Source organism: Castanea sativa, chromosome 3 (assembly GCF_040712315.1).
Source record: "Castanea sativa cultivar Marrone di Chiusa Pesio chromosome 3, ASM4071231v1".
Classification (NCBI taxonomy): domain Eukaryota; kingdom Viridiplantae; phylum Streptophyta; class Magnoliopsida; order Fagales; family Fagaceae; genus Castanea; species Castanea sativa.
In genome coordinates, this window is record NC_134015.1 from 11,575,034 (window position 1) to 11,588,784 (window position 13,751).

Consider the following 13,751-nt stretch of genomic DNA (forward strand, 5'->3'; position numbering starts at 1 on the left):
CTAAACCAAAAATTCATGGAATGAACGTCATAGGTAGGTCTAAAAAAATCATAACAAAATAAATTCAATAAGAATTTAGTGTACAACCCCTCTTTTACGGTCTTTGATACCAATACGCCACATCTTACTTTTACAAATAACAAAGTAGGGATGCATGCACACAATTACAAGTTACAAGTGCTCTTTTCTTGTACCTTTCCCCTCATTTATTAATTCAAGACTTTCATTACCTAAAAAAGTCTGAGTAGGATTCTAACTGCTGCAATCACACATATTTGAAAAAGAGAATGGTAAAGTGAATAAAAATCAAAGAAACACACACAAATTAGAGAACATAAGAATATACATAGTTTGGAAATACACATGTTAAAATATTAATTAATTGATAAATTCATCGGTTCTTAATAGTTTAAACTTTTGGAATAACTAATAATTTATCATGCTATCAAAGCAAGCGGACTTGAGTTGTCCGAATGCCGAAAGGAGACTTTGTTCCTCATTAGCTAGGGGCCCCATGACCTCAGACCCCTTCCATAACTAAGCCATGTAGGTTGAATACACCTCCAATTCCAGTATATAAGCAGAGCTCATCAATCCTCTTGACTCTTTAGTAGACAGAAATACTAGACACCTTATGATAGATGTACTTGTTCCCTCAATATACAGAATGGAAAGTCCATCTTATTGTAGAGAATGGGTAATTGAAACTTGTATTTCTTCTAGCTCTCGCCCCTTTGTTTCTGGAACTAACTTTGCAACAAATAAAACAGCTGAACTGCAAACGCCCATGTATATGAAAAATGTTCCTGAAATAGTATATAGGCCAAACATTTTTTTAACTATAAGCAAAAAGAAGAGAATGGGGCACAAAGAATACCAGAAAGAGTTACCTGCTGAGCTCCATTCCATCATAAAATTGAAACTGTATGTTACAATCCAAGAACATGACCAGTTTACTAAAGACACTAGGCTTCCAGCTGAACCCTTTATGTTAATGGGAAATACCTGTTACACAAATCTGATCCTTCAATGTAATTGAAAATGTAAAAACCTTCTTGTTATGAAAACTGAGATTAGAATTTCATTTAAAGACTCTTACTGTTACTAACAAGAAAAGCTACGTACCTCTGAGACAATGAGCCATGGTATCCCGCCCATGCCTATTGAGTAAGCTACAGAATACCCCTGAGTGTGGTGTGGTGTTATATATTAAACATATTAGCCACTTAATTTGAACTACTACTTCCTAACATCTTGGCACAAAATTAGTGGAAATTTTTAATGAACAGCAAGTATTAAGGTCCTTTCTTCTTTTAAGAATCAAGTTATGATACAAAGGAAAAGAAGCACAGGAAATTGCATACTTTGGCATGCCAATGATTACAGCCATAGGCATACTCCAAAGGCACAAGAAATTGAAGCTATGCCAGTGATTTTGGCCATAGACAAAGTCAATAAAAGGGTTTTGAGTCTAAGAAGACTGCTGGATGTCTTTTAAGGTACTAATATTTAGGCCATAAGCGTTGAAAATAAGAACACAGGAATGATACAGAGATTTCCTTATTTTAAGTGGCATTTTAAGAATGTAAGGAAATGATACAGAATCAGAGGCACAGAAATTGTGTTACCACTATGCCAATATATGCCAAAATGGGAGTGAGCTCCTTCCACTGGTGGAGATTCTGCTCATAACAAACATACTTTTTTCAAGGATGATTCTTTTGCTAACAACAATAGAAAAGAGTTGAAAATTAAGGATATTGAAAATTTGGATTTGAGAGAAACCTGAAACAAGAATGACAAGCCTAAAAGGAAGCAGCTGAAGCACATTCCAACAGCAGATGCCTACAAGAAATCTTGACTTCATTAACAATTAATTGGTGATGTAAATTATTGCCTTAAAAATATATCCTTTGCCATCCTTACCAATAAAAGTGGTCGTCTTCCTAATTTATCAGTTAAGAGTACACTTGCAACAGTGGCTGGAATCTACAAACAAACATTTACACTTCTTAAAAATGTAGCAACCAAAAGTGTTGATTCATTCTGCAGTTATAATTGTCAAGAACCTGGATGATAGCAACTGATATAGTCCCAATACTAGTTGAAAAACCTGTCATAAGCCAGTGATCCATATCACCCTTTCTGCATTATCATCAACTACATATGGAAGCAATTCTAAAATCCCTTAATTTAATTACCAGCTTTGTTGAATATAGAGCTTGAATAAGAAACAATGACATTGCTCCCACCAAATTGTAACAGTACCATCAGCCCAACTCCAACCTTATTAACAAATTTAATTCATTATAGTAGAGAGATTATAAAAGCTTTGAAAAGGAAAGGTGCAACAACTAAATTTGTTTACAGTTTTTCATTCTAGTTAAGCTTACAATAAGTGAATGAGCATATCTTCTTTGGAACAAATCCATAAATCTTGTTTTTGAATGCTGTTTGAAGGCTTCCGTATACTCCTGCAAAACCAAAGTATCACATCTCATTGACATTTCTAATTGCATACCTAAAAGTACTAAAACATTAAAAACCAAAGATTTATGTTATACTTGAGGTTGTGAATTAGTAGTTCTTTCAGAAGAATAAGAAGTTAGAATTTACTCTGATCTCAGCTGCTTCTTGAGAAATATCAGCACTCCATCCCCTAAGGTATTGTAGAGAAGTTTCAAACTCTTTCTCTTTACCTATTTTAGCCTGCAGGCAATTGTATTATCATTTTGAACATTCGAATAGATGCTCACTTTTCCTTTACTGTGTATGCAAAGGCTATCTATATATGTTACAAACTTACAATAAACTACGAAAGTTTTGAGATATTCTCAAGCATTTTTTTTAACAGCCATGAAAGTAAAAATAGAACAATTAATCTTTCCCTTTTATACAATGGCACATCACAAACATAATATCTTAACTAGGATCTTTGAATTGGACTCACTAGCCATCTTGGAGATTCTGGAATCAACAACAAGCCTAGAAGTTCTAGTATACACGGAATAGTTCCTGAAAAAATTTCAGATCAGAACAAATGAAATTAACACATAGAAGTTTAATTCATTAAGATAATGAAAAGCTTAAAACAATTACCAATTAAGGCCAAGATGCGCCAAGTAATGACATTTCCAATGACAAACATCAGAGAAAGGCCGCAACATACCATCAACTGTACACTTGATGAAATTACATCTCCATAAACAATGAGTTTAGCTATTCAATCCAAACACCTTAAGTGTTACTATACCTGACTAGCATTAGAAAATCCTCCCCTCAAGTTCTTAGGGGTTATTTCTGCTATGTATACGGGAACCTGTCTTGAAAACAAGAATTTGGGCATTAGTACTATCACTATTATGAGTTTCACAGATAGCTAATGAATGAAGAACTTATTATAATTACCGCATAGCCAATAAGCCCATTGCCAATTCCCAGAGACAGTCTTCCAAGGTCCAGCCACCAAGCATTCTAGAAGATGCATTCAATTGGTTTATTAATGAGATCGTACCAGTGCACAAAACTCTCACTTTTGTGGGGTCTAGGGAAGGTGATTGATAGACAGTTTTAACCATTTTTTTATAGGCGGATTTACTATTAAGGGGTGAAAAGAAAAAGGGGGAAACAAAAGATCCAACTGACTTGCTCCATAATGATTTTAAAAGATCTTTCCACGGTATGGATCTTTGTAAATATCCAAGGTATACAACCATTTTGATTTAAATGTTGGCAGAAACTTCAATGTAAGGTTAATATAAATGTTATTGTCACTACAATGATTCCCATTTCATATTTTGAGAACAAATTAGATAATGGCCATGTAACTCAGCCAAATAGACATTAGAGGTAAAGTTGTTTTCATAAATTGAAGACCTACATCATTATTGAATGGAAGGAAAGAAAGAGAAGATTAAACATTTATTTCCAAGGGAAGCAAACTCTTTATTTGAATTGAATAATTTTCTGAACAATTTGAATTTTTGGAATAATTCATAGCCTTTTATAAATGGGTTATCTTTTAAAAATTAATTGTTTTAAATAACACGCGTACTTGCACATGCCAAGTGTGCCACAAGTCACACACGTGCATGTTCTAGAGCCTAGCTTTGTCAATTATTCTATTTGTAGATTTTTGTGTTGCTATATATACCCACCAAAAGCTTTGTAAACTTTCAATGTAGGACAAGCCCAAATGCTCAAAACCACTTCCTTCCATATCACAATCTACAAAATATGTTTTTACCAATCCCCCACTTAGATTGTAATATTAAGTATCTAAATTTATGTATATCTAAGTCTATTATTTATTGTTGCCATGTTCCTTTTAGGTCACACAAGTGAAGTATTTCCGTCCACTTAGGTTTGTTTTGGTCCATTTAAGCCACTTCGGTCCATTTGTCAACTACTGTCCATTTGGTTTATTTTGAACTAATTGGACCTTCACTTAGTTCTTTTTGTAGGTTGTCTTTTCAGTTTGGGCTCAAAATTCTTTTTTCTCCTTAATTTTTGGATTGAAAAATATGAAAAATTTTCTTTTTTGGGCTATACACTTTGTTTTTTGGGTAAAAAATACAAACAAAATAGTCATTTAAATTAGAGATATGAGCCCTAAAAAGCAATAAAAATGATAAATATTCAAAAGATTATCTTAAAATAAAGATTTCAATGATCAAATAATAAAAAAATAATAATAAAGATTTCAATATTTGAAAAGAAAAAAAAATACTACAATTCTAAACTTACATAATAATTAAAACTTAATGTAACATTTTATGTGTGTTCTATGGAATAAGGGTGTAAATCTTATTTTTAATATTCTTGAATGTGTTCAAATTAGTCAAACAATTATGGTATATTTAAAAAATGTTCTTTTTAATAATATCTTCTCCATTTATATAAAAAATATTATAATTATGTATTTTTTAAAAATGCAAAATACATTATATGGTCCGTTAGATAAAATTTCTAAAAATAGAGCGTGATGCATTCTAGAGACATATGTTCATAGATTCTCTCAGTTATTCTATTTGTTTAAGTTTGTGTTACTTTATATACCTGCCATAAACTTTGTAAAATTCTAATGTGGCATAACCGGACAAGCCTATTAGAGCAAACCCACTTTTTTAGTTTCTTCCTTCAAAATATCTATCTACAATTAATATATATTTTTAACCAAGAAAAAAAAAAAAAGTCGGACCTCATCTTATTCAAAGGTATTTTCATAAATTCATGACGTGCATGCAACATCTTTGAGGGGAAGAAAAGGAGTTAGACAGACCTTTGCGAATGCTATAGCAAGCCACCCTGCAATGCTGAATATCTCAGAGAACCACAATGTCTGCATTACAACATCAAGAGTAAGATTCATGAAAATTTTGAGAAAGCAGTAAATCTTTTTTGTTATGGAAAGCAGTCTGACCGCTTTTATATATATATAAAAGGGTGACCAAATTTAGAGTCTTACACCCCTCCTTCCAATAACATCAGCTAATTTTCCATTAACAAATGAACCTACTATTCCTCCTGCAGTTGCCATTGCACCGAAAACTGAATACTGCACAGTGAGTTTGGAGTGAAGGCAAGAATGTAATTGAATAAAAACACAGAAAAATGTGAAATAAATATGACAGTATATTGGAAAAATCAAGATAACAATTTGTAAATTAAAACAAGATAGATGCCATACTTGTGTTTCGGCAGTTGGGACTTTTAGGTAAGCCCAAACATGAGCCCATATAGGCAGCCCATTGACTTCAAAACCCTTGCCTTGACGGATTTTTAGTGCAACAATTCTAAATCTACAACTTTTTTCGATTGTTAGTGAATGTTTATCACTTTTATATAAATTTACCATTTTTTCTCCACCACTCATAATCTATCACATCATAAATATGAAAAAGTTGTGGTCCTAGATTTTCTTTTCTTCTTTTGTTTTTTTTATTTTGTTTATTTTTTAAAGCGTGGCCTGTTTAAGCTAAGAGCATCTTCAGCAGATTCATTAAATTTTTGTATTGTTTGGAGAATGAACAGTGACTTTTACCTATTAACTACCCACTTTTTCAAATACTTTTTCCAATAGATTCTCTATCACATTCTTTATCTTATTTAAATATTATTTCTTCATTCATTCTTTATTATTTTTTTTATCATCATTTATTCTTCCTATATTTATTTCCAACAATTATATTTTTCATTGAAAAGTGTCATATTTACAATATTTTTCGCAATACTTTCACAAGAATCACATCAAAATCTTATGTGAAAAGTTTTTATTAGTTCTAATTTAAACCCACCGCTGAAATTATTTTTTTACTCACCAATATTAACTAATAACAATCTATTACTTAAAATTTATTATGAATATATTATGGTAACATTTCTCATTTAAAATTTTTTATTTTTATATTATTTTTCCTTTCCTTTCCTTCATTCTCATCCACCCATGTTTTCATTTCTTTTTTTCTTTTTCTTTTTTCTTTTTTCTTGTTTTTCTCCTCCACACACCTATCCACCTATCTCTACCCACCCCACCCCTTCTTCTTTTTTGTTTTTCTCCCTCACATTCAAGATCATTCCAGAGCTCATTCTTCCTTTTTTTTTTCTCTCTCTCTCTCTCTCTCTCTTGAAGCAACGGAGAGAATGAGAGAAAAAAAAGAAGCAATGGAGATGAGATAAAAAAAGAAAAGAAGCAATGGAGATTAGAGAAAAAGAAGCAATGGAGATGAGAGAAAAAAGAAAAGAAAAGAAGCAACGGAGATGAGAGAAAAAAAAAAATCCGGAGGAGAGAGAAAGCTTGTATAATTTTTTAATTAAAAAAATTTAATTGCTAATGTACAGTAACTCAGCAAATCTGATGAACGACTGTTCATGAGGCAAAAAAAATTTAGGGTTTAGAGAATCCATTGGAGGTTATTTTTTGGGTCTCATTCTCTATTATAGCTATTATTTTGCTTTTACCTACACTATTGAAGATGCTCTAATAGTTCTAAACAAGGATATGGAGTTGGAAATATTTCTTTAGAGAGGTTGACCTTTGAAAACAAAATGAAATTTTACAAAAGTCAAGTCACAAATATATATATATATATATATATATATATATATTTATTTATTTATATTTATAGACACTTATATACACACACTCATACATGGTTATAAAAACTAGTCATTAAACACATATTTCAAAAAGTGTATGGTTGGAACTAGGTTGAGAAAACATAAAACTCCTTAGACAACATTTATGACTTATGTCAAATTGTTATTCTATTTTGGATTTGACAACAACATTTCTTTAGCCACATGCCTTAAACTTTAATTTCTCATATAATCAACATGGATTGAGACTTGGTGCAATACTGTTAACTTTTTTCTTATGTTATTGGATTCGATTGCACCCGGTACAATTTTCTGATCTCAAATTCTAATGGGTACAACATCTTTTGTATTGCATTTCAATGCTAGATGACGGCATTGCTATAGGATGTGATAATATGCCCTTTAGGACGAGATCCACCCATTGAATCCTCTAATTCAATCCAATTTTTATTTAATGTGACATTTTAAAATTAAATAAATAACATGTGTCATCCAGTTAAATGTGGGAGAGAATTGAAGGACTCAATTAGAGGGAATCTTTTTCCACCCTTATAATATTTTTCTTTATACATTTGGTTAGGTGGATTTTAGGAAGTATGAAAAAAAGTAGAAAGAAAAGTGCAAAGAAAATGATAAATTTTTGTATTTAGTTAGGAGAGAAAACTCTTAGGCCCCACCAGTTTTCTCTCCTAATCCACCAAAAAGTAATCTCTTCAAATTTGAGATAAAATGAAAGACTACCATTTTGGACAAATTTGTCCCCACATTGCCTTGTCTGTTTTGTTTTGTTTTGTTTGTTTGTTTGTTTTTTTCTTCTTCTTCTATTTCATCCCCCATGCTTTTGTTTGCTTCATTGTTTTCTTCTCTTCTCTTTCATCTTTTTTAATTCGTCTCTGGACAACGACTTTTCTACTTTTTTTTTCCCCCTTTTTTCAATATATGTTTTGGGTTTTTTTTTTTATTTTTTTTATTTTTATCCTTTTATTTTCACTCATTTGTTTGTTTGTTTGGTTTTTTTTTTTCTCACTTTCTTGTACTTAAAAAAAAAGAAAAAGAAAAAAGAATTGCCATCAATACACAAGTTTTTAATAAAATAATAATCTGTTTTTTTTAAAATTTATTTAATAGGGGTATTTGAGTAAATTTAACAAACTCCATGTTCTATCTTCCTAATTTTTTCTTAACCATTTATTTTATTTCCACTTTTCCACTCATCCAATTAAATACAAAATTAAATCTTTTTTATCATTTCACTTTTTTTTTCTTAACTAAACAGACCTTATAGTGTTAAAATTTTAATGATAAGTAATAATTTATCATAAGTCGTAGTGTTGGAACGTGAAACTTTATTTACATATGTAAATTCCTTGACTCCATGTATGGACTATTGCTTTGGATGGGCCCTTTATTTCTTTGGGCCCATCCAAAAAGAAGACACACTGACGTTGGATTTGAATCTTTTTTGAATCTTGTGCCAAAAAATAATCTTAATTAGACTAGCATTCAAATAAATAAATAAATTGTTTTTTAGAATCAAATGAATAAATAGTTAGTGCACAGTTATAAATAATTATTATAGGAATTTATTTCATTACTACATGTTATTAATTAATATTTTGATATAAATGTAAATTTTGCTAAAACGTGAGTTTATAGGTTAAATATAAAATGTCAAAGGTCTTGTAACTGAATTGGTATCTCCCTATGTACAAAGTGCTTGAAGGTCTAGTTAGGGAGAAAATGGTTCGAACTACGGGGTTAGCAGTATATTATAATTATTTCTAAAAAAAAAAGGGTCAAATATGAAATAATATCTAGTTAACACGAAATTTGCGTAAGTATTAAGAAGAATGACAAAACTCAGATATAATACTTTATGTGCTGTTTCTTAGGTTTCCCTTTTAAGATTCAGCCATATAGCCACTTAATTAAAAAATACGCTTTCATTCTATAATAAAAAAGATCTACATGGTAAAATTTTAAAAGAAAAATTTAAGAAACAATATTTAAGTATTGTATCTAAGTTTTGTTCTAAAAAGAATAAGAATTTATGATCCAATGGTAGAATAGTTTAAAATGTTAATCAAATAAAAAAGTATTGAATAATATAAAATGAACAAAATATCAGACCAGGCCCCAGGGGCAACTTTTCCCGCTTGTGTGTGTATATATATCACTGGTTTATATTACAAAAAAAATAAAATAAAACTTATATTGATACTTACAGCTGCAATAGAGAGACCCAAGTCTTCCATAATTCCATATTCAGCTGGTGATGAATATGCTGACTGCAAAGCAATTAACTTCTTCAGACAAAGTTTAGCGAAATCATTCTCCTCCATGCAATGAGCCGCTTTTAAAAATATAGATATATCTATATTTTTAGAAAAACCTTTTTTACTTTATTTTGAATCCCACTTTATTTTAATTTTTAATATTTTAAAGGCATCTATATTATAGTCTTAAACATGTTTGATTGGTAGGAAACTCATCAGAGAACAAACAAATAAAATGAAAAAAAGTAACCAAGAAAAAGAAAAAATTGAGTTTTTTTTTTTCCCTCCCTTTTTTCTTTACAGTGGTAGGGCCACATTATTTTTCTTTTTTTGAAGAAAAAAATTTAAATTTACTATATTGGATAAATGATACTGAAAAATTCAACATTATTCATAACTATTATTATTTTTTAAATTTTGATATTACTAAAAAAGATGAAACAAAGAGATAGAGTAGGAAGTCTAAAAAATAATGAGATCGAGACAACTTGATTACTTACGAAAAAAGGAGGCAGTTTCTTTTCCACTTAATTATTTTTTGGGAAGAAAATGTTAATTATAAGAAGACCAAATAAAATGAGACAAATCAATCATTGTTCCAAATGCCATGATAATCTACTTGTACTTACAGAACACCCCACAGTTAGTGAGCCACAGTAGACGACCATGGAGCTGAGTATAACAATAGGTGTGGCTTTGGAATCACTCTCTGATACGTCCCTGCAATTCACTCTAGGCTTTGTTGTTAAAAGTCCATCTTCTAGGTTTTCTGTCTCCATATTTTCTTGGAAGTGCAAGAAGAGAATGAGTCGAAATAAATAGACAAAGTCTTTAATGAGAGAGAGAGAGAGAGAGAGAGAGAGAGTTGTGACGTTGGTGGTGAGCATAATAGAAGTCTGTAAAAGTTTACCAGCTCAATTATTGTAAAAAATATTATGATTTTTTTTATAGCATTGCTCCTAAGACATGTTTGGTAGACTGTAATAGACGCTGTAATGTAATAATTATTCCGATGATTTAGCTATTCTTTAGTTTGATTATTTTTTATTACAAGGAATAATAAGTGTTTATGAATAGCTATTCTTCAAAATGAGGAATTACTATTCTTCTTTAAAAGGTTGTATTAGTTATTCCTTAGTAAATGCAATAATTTCAAAACTTAATATATTTCCAAATAAACAAACTTTCCATATACAACTAACAATTTTAAAAATTAAAAAAAATAACATAAAAAATAACACATATTTTTCTTAAATTAATTTTTTTTTTTAAGGAGATATAATTGTATGAGTAAGAAATTTCTAGAGAGAGAGAGAGAGAGTAGGTGCCTTAATTTATGTGTATCAATTTGATATAAAGTTTGATAAAATTTCAATCTATTGCGCTTGCTCAAGATAATTTCTTTTTATTATTAAATTAAAATACTAATTAGTTTTTAGTGTAAAGTTTTTTATTAATTGAACTAAATGAATCACACAATGTGTATTTGTTTGAAACTATTATTTACGTGTATGGATAACATTATCTCTAAATTAATAGAGATTATTTTACAAAAATTAACATTTTAGTTTTCACAAATTTAAAGTTGTGCATGATACATCTAAAATTACTTAGCATAAAGTATTCTTTTTATTTGGTAGAATGTGAGGATTTGAGATTTCAAACGATGTGACACCACAACCAAAAAAAAAAACGATGTGACAACGTAATTAAACCCTTTAAATTTGACTTTTAGCAAATAGAAAAATGGATTTGGATTCATTTTTTAACTCTTTCAACTTTTTTTATTTAATAGTTGAGGTTGAAAGTTTATTTTTTGAAATTTCAATTTCAACCGTGTGTTCCTATTGCATCAGGTGCAATGCTCTTGATCTAAATCATAGAAAAACTTTAAAATTTGTCCAAACTCTGACTTTTATCTTAATCATAAACTTATTATTGTTATTATTATTATTATTATTTTCTATTTCAAAGCAAAAAAGAGGAAACCTATTATTGCTTTGTAAAACACTAGTACTTTTACTTTATTCTGACATGTTATTAGAAAGAGGGGACGTGTACGTTGCTCGACGGCTAGTTGGTTGCTAAAAAATATAGTAAAATGACAAATAAGAAGAAGAAGAAGAAGAAAAAGAAGAAAAGGGGGATAAAAAAAAAAGGCATACATGGGCACACTCCTTAATGGTTTCCTATGTTTTGATATATTTTAACTAATGTTTTACCTTGATATAGTTTATCCCTAATTTGTGTATAATATCTTCTTCTTCTTTTTTCTTTTTTTTTTCACCAACAATATGAAGTGAATACAACATCCCTCCTCATTTTTTCTAGACCATATCTCTTTTTTTTTTTTCCTTCTTAATTTCAAGACTAGATCATTTTGGCATATGATAAAATTAGATATCTCATTTGATACTATATACTTCTAACTTTTCAAAAGTGAGGGTTTATTTGGTTAAGCTTATTATTATTATTTTTATTTGGTTAGGCATAGTTTTTGAAAGACTCACTTTTATCTTTCTTTTACAACTATACTTTTAGATAGCTTATTTTTTAAATAAGATAAATCTAATGAAATAAACTAATATATCCCTTGTAGTTCTGTTGGGGTACAACTCGTCAATATGGGTTGTTGAAAAATGAAAACGTTTGTTACGTTTCATTTGGTAAGATAAGACAACGAGAGGGCGGTGGTAGCTTTTGGAGACCCTTGACAAAATGTGGTTGGCTTTTGGAAGAAGAAATGGGTTATGCATGATAGTCTTCCAAAACCATTGAGAGAAGATATTGAAATCTATTGGTTAGGGATGCATGAGTCGAAGAAAAAAAAGAAGTCGTACCATGTGCTCAAATTTCCCATTTTTATGAAATCTAAGAGAAGTCATGCATGTGTGAAAGACAAGGAAAAAAAAATCTTGAGGAATTGGGTCAAATTTTGTTGGTTTAAATAGTGTCCTTAATCCTTATATGTTGTAGGACAAAACTTAGGTATAGTTATTTAGATTGCATTGATTAATATAACACAAAATATGTGTTATCATCTCTCATGGTTAATTAAATTTACTTTGTGGCTCACTAGCCAATGTAGTCACACGATTAAATCTAATTGAAATACTTAAAGGTATAATATCCATTGAATTAATTGTACATAAGTTTTATCCTATGCTATATTATATCCCTTGCACCCTGCCCATGACAATAAAAGTCTTGATTGAATTATAATGTTTTATTTCAAGTTCAAGACTAAGTCCTCCAAGATTTAGCTCAAATCAAAGGAAGTGATAGATTTCTTGACTATATCTCGATCGATCGAGAATTAAGAATCTTAATTCTCATTAGGCTTATTAAGTTGGCTATTTAAGTTTTTGGAGAACTTGTGTTGTACGACATAAAAAGAAGCCCCAAACCTCTATATTCACTACAACTGAGAGTTCAACAAGGGAGAAGAATTTTCAAGGCGGACTTTGAAGTGATCACAAATGTCATTCATGCAAGAAATTCTAAATGAGATGAGTCTAAGTGGATTGGAGCAACGTAGGGTCACATCTCTAAATACTACTGGAGGTAGTAATTAGAAAAAAAGAAATGATATATATATATATATATATTAATTTTATAAACTTCAATTCTGATAATAGAATTTTCTTTAGAATTAGTGATGACACTCACAGTGTTTCTTTTTTTCCTTTGGATTTATCCATTGATTTTTCGCTTTGTCAAGAAATCTAGAGTAAGGACGAAAGAGAGTTAAAGTGAGAAATGAAGGAAGGACATGGGGTATTCCTAACATCATGACTCCACACGTGTCAAATGGACTGTTGCCAATTAGTGCCTTAAGCACCACAAGTTCACTGATAGTTGAACAGCCAATTGCCTCCATTGCAATCTTTTTTACTGAAATCGAGATAAAATTTTGTCATAATAAAATAAAAGAGTAATTCTAGTTTTATATAAAATATTATAATTTTTGTTACAATAATCTTACGTGACAAATTGTAACTGATTACAAATTTTTATTTATTATTTACAGTTTGCCATGTGAATAGTTGTGATTTAAGTAGTAGAATTTTTGACAATAAAAAGAAGCATAATGTACTCACCGAGCTGCTATATAGTACCGGTGACGGTGAGTTCCCTAACTTCATCAACGAAGCCAGAAACTATAGTTGGTTTATTAGTTTTCGCTTTTAATTCCTCACCTGACAAAGTGAAAGCTAAGGGCAGTTAATAGGGTTGACTCTCTCAAGCCCAAGCAGTAGGCCCAAAGGGTCCACAACCCCTTTGGTAGGCCCAAGAAAGGAGACTCGAGCCTAGCAGAGTGAAACCTTTCAAACGATCTTGTCAACATTAGTTTTATCCAAGCAAAAGTAGTTGGCG

At 30.4% G+C, this 13,751-nt stretch overlaps 1 protein-coding gene across 5 annotated transcripts; it reads right to left on the bottom strand.

The window, feature by feature from the left end:
- Positions 1-300: 300 nt before the first annotated feature.
- On the bottom strand, positions 301-10,155 carry LOC142627212 (sugar transporter ESL1-like). Of its 5 annotated transcripts, none has more exons than XM_075801033.1 (18): positions 10,004-10,155; positions 9,324-9,386; positions 5,468-5,557; positions 5,282-5,341; positions 3,409-3,474; positions 3,254-3,319; positions 3,100-3,175; positions 2,951-3,015; positions 2,617-2,709; positions 2,394-2,474; positions 2,202-2,286; positions 2,070-2,113; positions 1,927-1,989; positions 1,786-1,845; positions 1,629-1,682; positions 1,126-1,185; positions 891-1,005; positions 301-775 (listed from the first exon to the last, which is right to left on the bottom strand). In XM_075801033.1, exons 1-18 carry the CDS (start codon positions 10,151-10,153, stop codon positions 747-749), a joined length of 1,320 nt encoding a protein of 439 aa, XP_075657148.1. In that variant the 5' UTR covers positions 10,154-10,155; the 3' UTR covers positions 301-746. The 5 variants fall into 5 exon arrangements, with proteins under 5 accessions (XP_075657148.1, XP_075657145.1, XP_075657146.1 ...); XM_075801030.1 differs by having other exon boundaries at positions 301-806; XM_075801031.1 differs by lacking the exon at positions 1,629-1,682 and having other exon boundaries at positions 301-806.
- Positions 10,156-13,751: the final 3,596 nt, after the last annotated feature.

Bases quoted from the DNA above. Each gene is read 5' to 3' on its own strand.
- LOC142627212 (XM_075801030.1), bottom strand. From the start codon at position 10,153: ATGGAGACAGAAAACCTAGAAGATGGACTTTTAACAACAAAGCCTAGA. The intron at 2,287-2,393 runs GTAAGCTTAACT...TTTGTTAATAAG, and splicing joins GATATGCTCATTCACTTATT to GTTGGAGTTGGGCTGATGGT. The intron at 1,846-1,926 runs GTAAGGATGGCA...GATTTCTTGTAG, and splicing joins GAAGACGACCACTTTTATTG to GCATCTGCTGTTGGAATGTG.